General features: G+C 43.1%; 1 protein-coding gene across 3 annotated transcripts in view; it reads left to right on the top strand.

The window, feature by feature from the left end:
* Window positions 1-17,728, top strand: part of LOC139477860 (uncharacterized) — a 146,182-nt gene that overhangs the window by 9,670 nt on the left and 118,784 nt on the right. For all 3 annotated transcript variants that reach the window (XR_011654161.1, XM_071260295.1, XM_071260306.1), the window contains exons 2-3: window positions 6,085-6,355; window positions 8,910-9,022. Coding sequence is in view for 2 of the 3 variants with exons in the window: in XM_071260295.1 (XP_071116396.1) it covers window positions 6,118-6,355; window positions 8,910-9,022 (351 nt within the window). In the remaining variant the exon portion in view is untranslated. The remainder of the gene's footprint in view (window positions 1-6,084; window positions 6,356-8,909; window positions 9,023-17,728) is intronic.

Below are 17,728 nucleotides of genomic sequence, written 5' to 3'. Positions count from 1 at the left end.
TGCCTTTTATTTAATTGCAGCAATCACAGTGAGGTCAGTCAATTGTGTGTGAAGTGAAGAAAGTTTGGCAATAAAGAATAAATGATGATAAGTATAGAGGGAATTAACAGGGACTGGAAGGTGTAGTCGAGAGGGAATTAACAGGGACCCGGAAGGCGAAGTCGAGATGGAATTACCAGGGACCCGAAAGGTGAAGTATAGAGGGAATTACCAGGGACCGGAAGGTGAAGTATAGAGGGAATTACCAGGGACCGGAAGGTGAAGTATAGAGGGAATTACTAGGGACCGGAAGGTGAAGTATAGAGGGAATTAACAGGGACTGGAAGGTGTAGTCGAGACGGAATTAACAGGGACTGGAAGGTGAAGTCGAGACGGAATTAACAGGGACCCGGAAGGTGAAGTATAGAGGGAATTACTAGGGACCGGAAGGTGAAGTTGAGATGGAATTACCAGGGACCGGAAGGTGAAGTTGAGATGGAATTACCAGGGACCGGAAGGTGAAGTATAGAGGGAATTACTGGGGACCAGAAGGTGAAGTATAGAGGGTATTAACAGGGACTGGAAGGTGTAGTCGAGATGGAATTAACAGGGACCGGAAGGTGAAGTATAGAGGGAATTACCAGGGACCGGAAGGTGAAGTATAGAGGAGTTACCAGGGACCGGAAGGTGAAGTATAGAGGAGTTACCAGGGACCGGAAGGTGAAGTATAGAGGGAATTACCAGGGACCGGAAGGTGAAGTATAGAGGGAATTACTAGGGACCGGAAGGTGAAGTATAGAGGGAATTAACAGGGACTGGAAAGTGTAGTCGAGACGGAATTAACAGGGACTGGAAGGTGAAGTCGAGACGGAATTAACAGGGACCCGGAAGGTGAAGTATAGAGGGAATTACTAGGGACCGGAAGGTGAAGTTGAGATGGAATTACCAGGGACCGGAAGGTGAAGTTGAGAGGGAATTACCAGGGACCGGAAGGTGAAGTATAGAGGGAATTACTGGGGACCGGAAGGTGAAGTATAGAGGGTATTAACAGGGACTGGAAGGTGAAGTCGAGATGGAATTACCAGGGACTGGAAGGTGAAGTATGGAGGGAATTACCAGGGACCGGAAGGTGAAGTATAGAGGGAATTACCAGGGACTGGAAGGTGAGGTTGAGACGGAATTACCAGGGACCCGGAAGGTGAAGTATAGAGGGAATTACCAGGGACCGGAAGGTGAAGTATAGAGGGAATTAACAGGGACTGGAAGGTGAGGTTGAGAGGGAATTAACAGGGACCGGAAGGTGAAGTTGAGAGGGAATTAAAAGGGACTGGAAGGTGAAGTATAGAGGGAATTACCAGGGACCGGGAGGTGAAGTTGAGAGGGAATTAAAAGGGACCGGAAGGTGAAGTCGAGAGGGAATTAACAGGGGCCGGAAGGTGTAGTCGAGAGGGAATTTGATAGCGTGTGTCGGTACTACAGGTGGGAGAGAGAGAGGTGTCACAGAATATATAGACATCTTAAAAATGATAGCACCTTATTTAGTTATTTAAAATCAAGAAATACTTATGCAAGTTTATTATGTGATAAAAAGAAAAGTTATAATGAATATATGCGTAATAAGGTTTTATCTAGTCTTCCAAATAGTAAATGTTTCTGGTCTACCATAAGAGGATTATCTCAGAGTACGGCAACTCGTGTACCTAACATATCACTAGAACAATGGGTCGATCATTTTAAAGATGTGTTTGACAATCCGAGAGATGAAGATATGGTTAACACCGACACGACTATTAATGATAGTCATGATGATATGAGTTGCTATATTCTGGACTCCCCCCATTTCACAAGAGGAGCTGCTTTGTGCCATCAACTCTTTGAAAATTGATAAATCCGGAGGAAATGACCACCTCATTTCAGAATTTTTTAAATATGCGAATGATATTTTTGTCCCGTATCTTACAGTGCTGTTTAATAAGTTGTTTGATAATGCATACTTTCCTGAATCTTGGTCTTTGGGAATTATTGTTCCGATACATAAGCGAGGAGACATCCATTCCCCATCTAACTATAGGGGTATATCAGTCCTTAGTGCACTGAGTAAGTTGTATGTTTCTATTTTGAACAGAAGGGTCACGTCTTGGTGTGAGGTCTATGGTAAAATTGCAGAGTCCCAGGCTGGTTTTTGTCATGATTACTCCACCATATATAATATCTTTATATTACAGTGTATTATCCAGAGATATATTAGTAAGCGTAAGGGTAGAGTATATGGTTTGTTTGTCGATTTTGCAAAAGCCTTCGACAGTGTAAGCCGGATGAAATTATGGTCAGTACTAGCTAATAAAGGTGTCGCTGGCAAAATGATAAAAGCTATATGGTCTATTTATACAGCTGTTAAGGCCAGTGTTAAATTTAATCATACATTTTCTGAAATGTTTCAGTGTCCAAGAGGAGACGATATTATTTTAATCGCAGATACTATAGGTGGACTTCAGAAGCGTATTGATGTTCTAGAAAAATATTGTAATGATTATGATCTAGATGTCAATTTGGATAAAACCAAGGTGGTTGTTTTTAAGAAAGGCAGAGTGTTGTCAAGAAAAGAGATTTGGTACTATAAAGGTCTAAAGTTGGAGTGTGTGTCCTCCTATAAATATTTGGGCGTTACTTTTACGAGAAGCCTGTCCTGGTCAAGTCATTTTTCTAATGCTGGTCTACAGGGGAAAAAAGCAATGTTTGGAATTTTAAAGTCATTGATAAAAATACATCCTCTTCGATATGACTTATATTTTAAAATATTTGATATGAAAATAGTCCCAATTTTGCTCTATGGTTCCGAAGTCTTGGGTCTACACCAGAATGATGAAATGGAAACTATACATACATTGGCATGTAAGCGCTTTCTAGGTGTCAAATCGTCAACACCCAACAACATGGTTCGAGGTGAATGTGGGCGGTATCCATTATATATTTATGCATACAAAAGAGTTATTGGTTATTGGATAAGGTTATTGAGTATGTCTGATTGTTGCTTTCCAAAGAAATGTTATTGTAAAATTAATTGGGTATCAAAATGTAAATCTTTATTGTTCCGTTTTGGTTTTGGCTCTGTATGGGAAAACCAGTGTATAAGTCATCCTCATTCGTTTTTGACAGAATTTATGTCGCGTCTGAAATGTAGTTATGAACAGGATAGGCATAGTCTTCTGGTAAAGGGTAGTAAATCTTTCTTGTATTCTCTATTCAAGGTATCGTTTGGTACAGAGTTGTATCTTAGCTGTGTGACCGTCAGTAAATTGAGAGTGGCGCTAGCTCGGTTTAGATGTTTTTCGCATCAGCTGTGTGTTGAAACTGAGATATGCTGATATCCCACGTAACAGAAGACTATGTTGTGTTTGTAATGCTGGGTATGTGGAGGACGAGTATCATTTTTTGTTAGTTTGCTCCGGTTATAACAAGCTACGCATGGATCACTTACCACAAACATTTTATGAATATCTGACCATACAAAAATTTAATATCATTATGTCTACAACAGATTGTAAATTAATTGAACGTCTAGCTATCTATATCTATCAAGCGATGTCACTTCGTAGTACATTATTGTCACAACAATAACAGCTTTGTACATCACGTCCATTGTTATACAAATGTAACTATGGGCCGATGGCCTACACTTACGAAATAAACCGAATTGAATTGAATTGAATATAGAGGGAATTACCAGGGACCGGAAGGTGAAGTTGAGAGGGAATTAAAAGGGACTGGAAGGTGAAGTCAAGAGGGAATTAACAGGGGCCGGAAGGTGTAGTCGAGAGGGAATTAACAGGGACCGGAAGGTGAAGTTGAGAGGGAATTAAAAGGGACTGGAAGGTGAAATATAGAGGGAATTACCAGGGGCCGGAAGGTGAAGTTGAGAGGGAATTAAAAGGGACTGGAAGGTGAAGTATAGAGGGAACTACCAGGGACCGGAAGGTGAAGTCGAGAGGGAATTAACAGGGTCCGGAAGGTGTAGTCGAGAGGGAGTTATCATGGTATAACATTTATACTAAGTTATCCTATAATAATTAGATCCACATCAAGTGTTTTTAGGAGTTATCATGGTGTATTATTTATACATCATTTCATATGATTATAGTTTAGCAAGTAATACTTATCATCAGGTAAAATGCACATATAATATATCAGTAGTTTCAGTTATACCTTTTTAGATAAATGCTAGCCTAAGGTAACGGGAGCGCATCTCCTAGACATACCATTCAATAAGACAAGGGTTATATCTACCTAGTTTAATAGATTTGAAGCTTTTAGATAAATGCTAGCTTGAGGTATCAAGATCCCATCTCCCAGACAAAAGATATGTCTACATAGTCTAATAGATTACCTTGAACTAGTTTATTTAAGTAAATCTGTCATCACCTATATTAGAATCACATTCAGCAATTACTTCAATTTAGACTCATTAAGGATTAGCCCCCATACAAGCTCGTCTATAGTGCATTAAGGATTAGCCCCAACACAAGCTCGTCTATAGTGACACCATAATCTCTTTTCAAAGCATCCAGTAAATATGTCAACAAGATTAGTGCCAGTCCAACAGGATTAACAGGATTAAGTATTCCCCTCTGTCTAGCCATTCATTTAGCATAGGACACAACCCATCGTGTATCAACCAATCATATCCCATTTTATTGTTCTAATCTTTGTTAAATACATACAGAAACCTCTTGTTGGGGCAGAGAAGGGGTTTGACTCTCTTACCAAGCAGACCTCTCTCCCACAGCCCAGAGTGTTGTACCGACTCTCTGTGGCACCCTCAGTTATTTTCTAAGTATATTGTAAATTGTTCATTTTTAATTGTTCTTGTAAATAAAATTGTGATTAGTCTCCTGTGACTCCGGCTCTTTGCTGACTAATTCCCCAAGAAATCCAGCACGCCATTTTGACGGTTTTGATCACCCATAACAGTCCATGATAGAATTAACAGGAACCGGAGGGTGAAGTCGACACAACTGCAAATTTGACACATCAAAGTTTAACACAACAAGTTTCGACTATGTTTTAGAAACAGGATGTATCTAGTCACCATCTGTTTACTATTATATGATAGTTAGGCCCCATATTGTTATATACTTGGTACCAAAACAAACTGCATAGGATAACATGCACAGTTTCTTGTGGTGCCTAGTATAGCTGGTTCACAAGGGGGAAAGTCAGAATGATCTAATGTTGCAACAATTCAGGGCTTAAACATCATCTAATAGATGATGCCAAACATATCATATTTTGAATATTAAAGGTCATTTTTACTCAAAATATAAAGGAAGAAGTGCACATGACAAAATGCAAAAGTTTTAAGGAATCAAGTTTACATCCTGTCATTGTGTGGCCTTGCCTTTGACAACAAATATAATATGACTTCCAGAAATAATAGCATTACAAAGCACATGTAGACCTGAAAACGGAGTTCAGTACACCTTGGATATTGGATACCAGTTCCATTTTAGTTATAATACTTTTAACGTTCACATTTAGTGCATTATATATTCCATGGTTAATGTTTATGTTTACATTAAAGAGTTGTATCGAAAACATATGTACTGGTCCTGTCGTTTATACCGTTGTTAGTGTCAAGTTTTCATTTTGACATGACGTGCGACAAAGATTCCAAATAGTGTAGATAATCCGGCCTAAAAAAAATTTGTTATGGTGTCTTGAGTTGCCATCTACAGTGTCATATTTGGTTAGCAGAAAAATATTTTTCATCCGTTTTTTAAACAAAAATTACCTAGATATATAAATGACAACTTTTCATGTAGTGTTACATGGGGTGACGTTTCTTTTGCGGTTCAGTATTTTAGAATTTCGTTCCTCCATGGTGGACATACTGGATTTGGTGGCCATAATGGATTTTTTTGGGTGGCCCCATATCTGAAAATATTTGGAATATAACTTCACTATAACTGATCATACAATGTGCTTTTTGATAGCGCTCATTATACGAAATAGGGTGTTTTCATTGAAAGTTGTACTGGAAAATGGGGATTGGGCACTCATGCGCATTATACACAGGAATATACAATAATGACACTGCTGTTGTTTCAGTATCAGCTTGATGTATGACTGTGTTTGCAAGCCATGGATATCCCCTTCACCCTTTTCCCATCCGTCTATCAACACCACAGCAGTCTGCACACACACAGGGACTACTTCCTGGACTATGGGAGTCACATGAACATGGACATAGAAGCACACCAGCTTCTGACTGAGGGGAGACTTAAAACCATCTGTCAGAAGTGTCACCCTGGCCAGGAGCAGAACCTACACTTGTCTGCCATCTTCCCGACGCTGCCACTAGCACCACATCCAGCTGCAGGCAAGCCTTCTACATTTTATTCAGTATATAAAAAATATATGATTCTTGGTGAGCAGTATGTTTCAAAATGAGCTTTCTATCTTTATGCTGTATAAATCATTTATTAATCTTACATTGTTTCCTTCTACAATTAACTCAGCACAGTCCCCCAAATTTCAGCCCATCTTTTCCCTAATTTCTCCTCTTGACAGAGTGATGTTGTTGTCTTTCTCTGCCCACAGTCAGTCTGTCCATGATACCGTCCGTCAATCCATTAGCCCTTAAAACTTGTCTTCTCCTACCTGGCTTCAGCAAAGTAATTCCTTTCATATTAGAAATGTCCTATTATCCATATCTTAGTCATAGTTTTAATGAAATTGTTACATGCAATAAGTATGTTGTATGAATAAGAATATGTTACATTTTGTTGTCTACTGTAGTATTTGACACAACTTCAACCTCTGTCCTATGTAATATTGCTGTAATGAGCCAGTTATTCATGTATGATATACACGTAGTCAGGAGATTCGTTGTGTAGAAACTGTTAACTTTTCTTTGAATAGTTTTCACTTTGTCGCCCTGTAGGGCCTTTCTGATCTTATGCAGTATTTATTTTGATTCTATTACTGCCTGTATTGTCTTAAAATTGATTTGATTAGTCTTAAAATGTTATGACATGGAGATTTTGATTAGCTATGTTGTGGCAGCTCATGTGGACCAAAAACCCATTGGGCTAATGGTCATGACCTTTTTGTCCACTATTTGTTGCTGTCACTGCTGGTGTCTGTTGTGTGTCAATAGCTTTTTCTCTGAAACAGCTGAACTGATGAATTTGAAATTTCACTCCTAGATTTGGTCCAGAGGTTCCAATTCAATACTCAATATGGCCACCATGGCAGCAACATATTTGCAAACCTATTTATAGCCATATGCACAGCCAATTTTGTTCAAAATGTAATGGAATTTGACCATGCTTCTAAATCATCTCAAAATGTATTTTCTTCCACTGTAAACATCATCTCCTGAGAAATGACTGAACCAATGAAGCTGAAACTTCAAATGCTTCATGTCTCTAATGATGACATCTCAATTTGTTCCAGAAGTTCAAATACAATTTCCAGTATTGTCACCATGGCAGCCATATTGGAAAACTGTTTATGGCCATTATTCAGCCCAAAGTGCCAAATGTTATGTAATTTGGTATATGTCAGTAGTAACGGGCTTCAACACATTTGTTCAGTTTTTGATGATACTTTCAAGTTTGATCTTTTTTGTGTTTTTGAACAACCATGCTCTTTAATTCTGTCAAAATGTATTTTTGGTCCTGTAAACATTTTCCCCTTAGAAATTGCCAGACTAATGAAGCTTAATTTTGGCATGTATATTTTTCTCTGTTTGATGATATCATAATTTTTTCATAGCTATTAGTATTAGTTTTTATTCCTTGGTATTTATGAAGAAATTATTTCAATATCAAAGCTGGTTGCAAGTTGCAAGTGAAACTGTTGACTACATGTTCAGATGTCTTTGCACTACTTTTTACATCATGTAGTAATCAACTCTATCATACCAAAACATTCCTGAAAATGAACTAATGTAATGTGAAAGTAATCACTCACAGATTTTATGATTGATTCCTTGATTGGAAACTGAAACAATCAATCAGGTATGAAATCAATAATTTTAACAACGCTAATGTAAATGCACATAGCAACATATTTTGTTCAGTTTCTTCTCAGAAACCAAAAGTCTCAATGAGCATATACTCTGTTAGTAAACTAACACTACAGTATTGTGTAGATTAAATCATAGGATTGAATTTAAAATGAAGCTGTTTTTCTTGAAATTCAAAAGAAAATCTATTACCGTATTTGACGTAATAAGCGCCCAGGGCGCTCTCAAAATTAGAAATAAAGGGCTCTTATTAGAATATTATTTTGGTGAAAAAAACAGATTTGAAAGATAAATTTCGTGGTTTATGCTGACAGCCTGAAATGTTTATATACGACAGATATATATTTCCAGAATTTAATTGCCCACAATTGTGGGTGTATATAACACACGAGTTATACACGAATAAATAGGTCTTGTATACATTGATCAATCGGAAGAGGTGCTATTTTTGATTGTTCACCAGCCAATATATTAGCAAATATCGACTTGGGCGCTTATTAGAGCGGGGCGCTTATTACGTCGAATACGGTAAGTTAGAATGTCACAGTGATTCAACTAAATGACTATACATTTCTTGTAGGTCCCAGCCTCTGCACTCAACTTTTGCCATTGATAACAATATTGTGAAAATGACATACAACTGATGTGTGTTGATTGTTTACAGGAATACCATGACTAAGTTCTAGTGTAGAGACTGTTACACTGAGACCATCCTACTATCGCATCAAACAAACCACATTATATGGCCAATTAACAGTCAATACTTGATGATGGCTAAAGATTTCACGACCTATCACACTGAGTTTCCTTTGAATTTACCTGGTGAACAGTACTGCCTTGGGGACATGTTTCAGAAATTGTAGTTCTTAATGTTTTTACAACTGTCTTCTTGACATTCCAGTGACCTTCCCATTTCCTGATGGAATCGGGGATCCTGTCCGAGACTGTCAAGAGAAGACACATTTCTTTATTGCCAAGATCAGACACAATCAAGGGCGTCTGCGCCTTAATTCGGTAAGAACACACAGTATATATGTGATAACAAAGGGGCTTCAAGTTTCAGCAGAAATGTGATGTTTGCAATGATGTGAGGTGAAATTGGGTTTAACGTCGCGTCCAAGATTATTGCACTTATATAGCGACGTGCATGCACGTGTATGTGTGTGTGTGGCTGCTTGTACTAGTCCGGACTGATGCCAATTTATAGTGCTAGCCCACTGAGATACCATGCCGCAGTTTAACATGAATACCCCACTCAGACACAGTATACTGACTCCGAGCCGACCAGTCCTTGTTTTAGCCCCTTAATGCCGAGCGCCAGACAGGGTAACAACAAGTACAATCTTTTAACGTCTTTTTGTATGACGCGGCCCGGGATCGAACCCTGGACCTTCCGCTCTCCGGGCGGACGCTCTACCACAAGACCACGGAGGCGGTCTGTTTGCAATGAAGTACCCGGTACTGTCTCCTGTCTGTTAGAGCACAGCCTTATACTTGAGTTCCACAGAAAGCATATTAATGTATATTGTGAACAAATCGCACAAGCAGCATCTTTCACATTCCACTTAAATCACACAAACTCACATCCAAGGCATCCTTACAAGTATTGATATACATGCAGGTCAGGCAGCACTGATGTGTAAGGGATGGAGAACATCAAAGTTTGCCAAGCATGAAATTGTGGCATGTTGCAAGACAGACATGACATGACACATAACATAAAACACCTTATCATACCTCCAGGTCTGATGGGTCCAAGTGATCTTGATAAAATACAATGCATCCTGCCTTGGAAGGGAATAAATTTCTCAGCAGGGGAATAAATCCCTAATGCCCAGCCATGAACAATTCAGGCAGCACATGCCTTTCTGAGAGACAAAATAAATCCCTTATACCCCGCTTCAAAGCGAAAAGCTGCACGCTTTTTCTGAGTCAATGGAAAAGTCACGTGGCATAATGCAAGTTTACCCCAGCTCAATCGAACAGCTGTTTCCTATCAATTTTGAATTTGTTTGAATTGTTTTTCAATGTCATATTAAAACATGTCGGTAAGATAAATATTTTACATATCCTGCATTACTCCTTAATGCATATTACTGCTTGTTCTTGACAGAGAAAAGAGCTGTGTGAGGGTCTTTACTTGAAGAAGTTGCTCTTACTAGCTGAGAGGCCAGCCCATCACGCACCTCCCATGTGACCAAAGGAAGTGACGTCATGGATCCTCACATTACTCTTGTCACTTGATGAGAGAAGACCTGTTCTCCTTGTAACATAAAACTGATTCAAACCCTACACGTGTTTGCTATCTGAGTTAATGTTGTTTTGTCTTTGTGTTGTGCCTACGGTTTGTATTTTGTACATTCTATGTTTGATAAACATGTGCATAACTTTATTGGACACTTACTGGCGTTTTCTCAAAAGAAAATAAATGGCCAGGTGTCTTGTTGCTCCAAGTAGCCATCTTGATTATTTTGGGTAGCCAGCCGTTAGAATGAGCAGGTTTGCGTTCTATATTCTTTTGCTTGGTACCCCACGATTGGTGTATCATCGCACATATTGTTTGTTTGTTGTATATTGTCTTACGTTTGTCGTAATATTTGTTTCATAACCCCACACAGTGGGATAAACAAATTATAGCATACATAATTATTAATCGGTCGGGGACGCATTGTGATTTTACACTGCTTTGTTACAGATATCATGCCCTCCTGCTTGAAAAGGCGCAATATGTCGGCATGGGATCCCCACCCCCTGTGCCTTAATTGTACATCTCAATGCCACCAAGATCACAGATGTAAAGACTGTTTACTGCTTTCACCAAAAGCTTCAGACAGTATCTACGTGTGTGTAATAAACGCAGAACACAGCAGGCCAGGAAACACCGGCACAGGATGTCAGACATCTCCGAGGTTTCGCTTTCCAGATCGCCCATCTCGGATGCCCCCCTCCGACTACAACTGCTACCTTGATGTCGGTCCCCAGGGTTGTAGTCTCTACCCAGAGCACTTTGACAACCACAACAGCGTTTATCTTTATGTTGTTGACCTCTGTGACGCCCGGCGTGGCGCTCACGTACCAGACGGCATCTATACCTTCCTTCGGACAGACGCTCGGTCTTCCACAGGAGCCCCCGCCTACGGCACTGACACCCATGATAGACGCCTCCCTCCTCCAGTACTTTCAGTACTTTCAGGCGAGACAGCCATTGACGCCAACGCCTTTACAGATGCCTCTACAAGCGCCTCCCATAGCGGCCTTTCAGTCGGCGCCTATCTGCACGGCCGCTCCCCGGTTAGCAGGCACTCCAGTGGCTATCGATCGAGTCCTTGGGGGCGCCTTCTTCCCTGGTTATGATGACACCCCTATGGACGATGGATCCCATCTGGGTTTTGACAAGGTCGCAGACTGGTTGGCAGATAGATTGGAGGCTATCGCTCCCTTGCCAGGCCTAGAGGTTTATAGCAAGACAGCCATCCGTGCAGACCCCACTTCGATCCCTCCTGACCCACTGATCAGAGACATGATTTCAGCTGTGGATGAGGACTTCAGTAAGCTGTCACTGACTCCCTCCTTCAGGGCCCCACGTTATAAACGAGATGACTTCCCAGTCCACTCCCTTCAAGTTGCAGACCATGCTCACTCCTTAGATGAGGACATTGAACCGCTCCACCTTAGTCCGAGTCTCCGACATCAAACTCGCCTACGTGGAGACTGAGATTCGCCACACACTCAAACCCCTCTCACTGATGGCGTCGTCCTCCAGGGCCATACTGCAGGCTTTAACGGAGGACAACCGCAACAGGATTGACCATCTAATTGCCGTCGTATCCTACCTCCAACAAAAGGTGGAACAGATGCGCTCTGATCAAGCTCACTACCACTAGATGCCTTGGGTACCTTGCCTTGTCCAACCGGGACCCAGAGTTCAAGAGAGACCTTTTGTGTCAACCCTGGTCTGGCGCTGATCTCTTTAATGGACAGATATCCCAGACACTTGCCCGGCTCTCAGCCTTCGCCCATGAGGAGACAGTTCACAAGGCCCTGGCCAGGGTGTCACGGCCAGACTTTGCTGAGGCGTCCCAGGCAGGCTCCTACCAACGTCGCAGCTCTCTCAGGGCTCGGGGGCGGGGCGCCACCTCAACCTCTCGAGGCAGAGGCAAGGGCAAAGGAAGGTCCTCAGGCTCATACCAGTCCCGTTGTGGCTACCCCAAGAGGGGTAACGCCAGCGGCAGGGACCTCCAGTGAACCACCGGACAGGCACGACTGGGACCTCCTATCCCCAGTCGTCCAAGTTGTCGACACTCCAGTAGGTGGGAAACTGGCTCACTTCTGGCAGAATTGGGTGATCCTTGGGGACCCATACGTCACCAATATCATTTAACACGGGTACAAGCTGACGCTTGTAGACGACCCGCCACTGACGTCGTCACCCATAGTGGACACATTCCCCCCAACCCAACAGCAGCTTGTGAGCCGGAACATCACAGCGCTGCTATACAAGAAAGCTATAGAAGTCATACACGCCCCAGCCATAACACCGGGCTTCTATTCAGTTGTCTTCCTGGTCCCCAAGAAGGACTCGAAAAAGCACAGGATGATCCACAACCTCGCCGCCTTCAACAAACGCTACCTGGCGCGTCCACCTTACTTCAGGAAATTCCTCCGCTTCATCTTCATGGGAGTCCATTATCAATGGGCGGTCCTCCCGTTTGGAATTTCTTTGGCCCCATTCACACGGCTTACCAAGCCGATAGCCTCATACCCCCATTGCCGGGACATCCAGTTCGAGGCGTACATAGACAACAGCCTGCTGGACCATCGGGACCCTGTCAATCTACTCCGCCACAGGGACTTCATCCTTCATCGGGGGCCTCTTTCAGACGGACCTTGACCTCCTCTCTGTACCCAGAGACCGGTGCACCTGATTCCAGCTCTCCACCTACTACGCACTCTGCACAAATGGCAAGTCCTCCTGGGCCTCCTAACCTCGGCACAAGACTTGACCTACAGAGGAAGGCTCCAACTGCGCCCAGTTCAGATGTTCCTTGCGCCCTACATCAGACGCCAGGACCCCTCTATATCCATCGTCCTCCCGGGTCATCTCAAGCAGCATCTCCGGTGGTGGACGGTGGAATCGAATGTCTTAGGCAGCGACTCCTTGACAGGGCTTACGACCTCTCTATGCCTCTTTGTAGAAGCGTTCCTACGGGGATGGGGAGCACACCTGGAGGGACGGATCGCCTCAGGGCAAAGAATCAGCTCCCAGGCCAGCCCGACAGATCGTTCCTCATCCCCCCCCTGTCATCGATTGTGGGCGTGGAAGACGAACTAGAGCTCCGACTATGTCTGGTTGTAGCGCTTCGTTGCTACATCTGACGATCCGAGGAACGCTGTAGACGACGACAACGCCTCTTTGTACCAGCATCTGCGACCTCGCGAGCGGAAGTCAGCCGCAACACGATTGCCCTCTGGCTACGAGCCATCATCCTTCAGGCCTATGACGCCGCGGGATTGGACCCCCCACACTCCAACAACTCGCATGAGATCTGGGCGGTCGCCTCCACTATGGCGCTTCACAGCAATTGCTCTCTACGCACCATCATTGAGAGCTTTGGAGTTATATCTAGGAGATGCACTCCCATTACCTTAGGCTAGCATCTATCTAAAAAGCTATAACTGAAACTACTGATATGTGCATTTTACCTGATGATAAGTATTACTTGCTAAACTATAATTATATGAAATGATGTATAAATATTACACCATGATAACTCATAAAAGCACTTGATGTGGATCTGATTATTATAGGAAAACTTAGTATAAATGTTATATCATGATAAATAACGGATGGAAAGTCCACATCTGAAGATATGCCCACCTCCAGTTCTGTCCGATAAAGATGCATTAAGAAGTAATGCAGGATAAGTAAAAAATCTTGTAAAATCCTAGATATTTTTTTATATTTGTATGCTTATCCTGCATTACTGCGTCTAAAGGGACCCGCCCATTGCAGATCTACCTCCCCACGATGCCTTCCGATGTTTCGGACTACAGAGTAATGTGATGATCCGTGACGTCACTTTCTTTGGTCACGTGGAAGGTAAGTGATGGGCTGGCCTCTCAGCTAGTTGGAGCAACTTCTTCAAGCTCTCACACAGCTCTTTTCTCTGTCAAGAAAAAGCAGTAATATGCATTAAGGAATAATGCAGGATAAGTATCACTGGATCACTGGGGTACATGTGGCTCGTGGTATAAAACCTAACGCGGAACGCATTAAACCCTATGTACCCCTTGTGATTCTACTACAACTTATAATATAGAAATGGACCATTACAATGACACAAATGGTAAATTTTTAAACTTATCATATCTCACTCAATGCATTTCATTCTTCTTCTTCTTCCGATCCCTTGTATGGAAACGTCCTTGAACAAGGTCTCCAGCTTCTAAGCTCTATTCACTCAAACACCCCTGGCATCACCAGGACGACAACCCCAGCAATCTGATCATGCACAGGAATGCTCTCATCTGTCACAAGAGGCATTCACAGATTATCTTAAAAAATTCCAGAAGAGAGGGATTGATCACCGATCAAAATTCAAGGATACTGAACGTGGACACTCTTCGTCCAAGAAACCTAAGGACCAGGTCATCCAGCTGTGAAATCAGTGGTCAAGCAACCATTATCAGCCCCAATCACTTCCCTTTCAGTGGAAGAGGATGCCGTTTCTGACAGTTTCTTGCATGATGAAGTTCCCGCCCTTTCTTCACAAGGGGCGGTCGGGTAGCCTAGTGGTTAAAGCGTTCGCTCGTCATGCCGAAGACCCGGGTTCGATTCCCGACATGGGTACAATGTGTGAAGCTCATTTGAGGTGTCCCCCGCCGTGATATTGCTGGAATATTGCTAAAAGCGGCGTAAAACCATACTCACTCACTCACTCACTTTCTTCACAATCAATCATCAGTGATCAACCGACTACAACCAACTCCCAGTCAACAAATACATCGGACACATGGTGCTGGCAGTTAATATTGACCAGTCTAGCGAGATATGTCCATCTTCTCAGATCCTAAGACAAAATTGTTATGGATGAGCAACTTCTTTATTACAATTGGGCGACGTTTCGGTGTAGATTCTAACACCGTTATCAAGCAAATCCTAGAATCTACACCGAAACGTTGTCCAATTGTAATAAAGAAGTTGCTCATCCATAACAACTTTGTCTTAGTTACCATTCCAACTTCTAAATGCCACTCAAAGAAGTTCTCAGATCCTATCTATTGGAAGTCATTCTTTGACTTTTGAGGTTACAGTTCGACCAGGCGATTCTACTTTGACCAGCCACATCTCTACTCTGAACATCCAAGCCGACTCAATTAGAAGTCAGATATCACCATTGCCTACTGGACAGAGGAAGAGCAGAGAGCGGTCTCGACCCAAAGAACGATTGTCGAGATGAGAGTCGACTTCGAAGGGTCAACATTCTAGAGGAAGTCGACATACCTCAGATCGATACTCCAAAGGTCGACATTCCTCAGATCGATACTCCAAGGGTCGACATTCCACAGATTGATACTACCCTTATCCCACACCTGATTGATACGGAGACCATCGATATCGGCCCTACCCCAAATACCCTTCGATCCCAGACTATTATCAATACACTGCTCCTCCTTATCGACATCGAGATCGACATCGACAGGAAGAGCGAGGTCGACCTTCCTCTAACTCATGTTCTGAGTCGCCGACCAAGATACATACAGACCTGTGATCTCCTGACAAGTTGCACTCCCCGGTCGTTACGCTTCCCTCTCAACCTCCGGTGACGGACCCTGTTAACAGTACGGCTCCTTCAGTGTCGAATCCCCTACTGACTTCATGGGATCATAGAGACCAGTTATCGGAACAGATTTGATCTCTTCTACAAACCCTATCAATAGTTCTACAACAACGCACTGAACAGTCGGGGACTAATACAGGGGACACTACTACCTCGACATTGGCAGAGACGACTTCAGGCACAGAGATGAGAGATAGGACTAGTACCACACCTACTCCTTTGGATGCTACCCCTGAAAGCCAGACTTCGACTCCTTCATCTATGGGGAGTTCGCCAGTAGACCCATCCCTAATTCTCACCTGGATAGCACATACTCTCAACCTTCCTCGGAGTACATCAGAGGATGACCTTAACTCAAGGTTTGCAATGACATCGATGGCAGCTTCTCCCTTTACTTTTCCACCAGCGGTGATTATTTTGGACCTATCTAAGAAGTTAGATCTGGCATTCAGGACTTTCCGCAGACAGAAGGACAAACTAACGATGCCCAGGTTCAACATAGCCGAGACAGGAACTCATGGAATGACTAACCTTGCTGCTTCACCTGGAACTGGATGGGAACATCGCTTCTATCCCCCCGAAATGAACATGGGTTACATCTGTAGTAGATGATAAGGAGCTTGCCCATCTTGATTCCACTATTAGGTGGACCCTACCTTTATTGTCCACTATACTGTCGGCACCAGAGGCGATATGCATGTCTGTTAATGACGCCAAGACTTCGGAGGAAGCCTATATTAGAGGGACTGTCAACTTTATCCAAAGCAAATTCCAGAAAGTGATGAAACTGATTACTGCCCATGGGAGTAGACTCTTCCAGATGCCCTGGTCATCTCCTCAACTATTTGACAACAGGATCCAGGACATTGCCAAAGAAGTAGACTCAGACTCATCTCCAAGTGTCAGTAGAGCATGGTCTAGAGTGTTTAGGCCCATGTCCCAGAACCCCTGGGTTCTACTCACCGATATTTTTGGTCACGAAGAAAGACAGCAAGAAATTACATTAAGTAACACGTTACCACTTGTTATACCGAGGCTGTTTTCTCCCACAGCTGCTCTTATAGCGAAATCTACCACAGTGATCTCAAGTACCTCATGCAGCACGTGCGTAGCCACGTGCTGCCATGTGACACCCTTCACTCTTGTCTCTTTGCTTGCTCCAGCAAGACGTATATTGATTGCTCTGAAGCGTTCCTGTAGTGATATTTATTACTGTTTATTGCCATATAAACTGTGCATTTCAGGGCGTTTGCTGTAACTACGCTTGGGAAAAAAAATTCCCGCCAAAAGGATTTTTTTTCCCGCCCTTTTTTCTATATACTCTCATATGCACATTGCATCTTACGTTCCCCTGTTATAGTATGTCTTGGGGGCTTACATCACGTATTTCTCTATGTGCTATATGTGTATGTTCTATATTCGCAATGCTCGTTTATTTTATTTCCCGTGAATATTTGGGGTGCATGTGTTGTAACTATGTTTTACTCTTTGTTCATAGTAAACAATGTTGGACATGGAAGTCTCACATCCTCCACCCCCTCTACCCCCACAACCAGGTGTTGGGGGGCGTGCTGTAAATTCCTCTCTCCTCGGGATCCCCACGATCGTTGCCGTGGTGCAGGGTTCCTTGCAGGGACACCCGGTGCGCCCTGTGCAAGTGTCACGGGCCTGAGGCATTCGAGCGCTACAGGTTGTATCTGAAGTCTGTTTCCACCCCTTGGTGGCCCTTAGGCTGTCCGGGGATTCCGTCCGGGGATTCCGTCACAGTGTTACTTTCTCAACTTGTGGACTCCAAGCTGGCTGTTCCGTCCCCGGCCTCTTTGGTGGCCACGGGTTCAGACGCGGGGTCCACCGGTACGGCGGCGGCTCCCATGGTCAC

Source organism: Haliotis cracherodii, unplaced genomic scaffold, assembly GCF_022045235.1.
Source record: "Haliotis cracherodii isolate W230 unplaced genomic scaffold, xgHalCrac1.p SCAF_1, whole genome shotgun sequence".
Classification (NCBI taxonomy): domain Eukaryota; kingdom Metazoa; phylum Mollusca; class Gastropoda; order Lepetellida; family Haliotidae; genus Haliotis; species Haliotis cracherodii.
The sequence above is the reverse complement of the archived record's forward strand: the minus strand, read 5'-3'. Positions and strand labels throughout refer to the sequence as shown.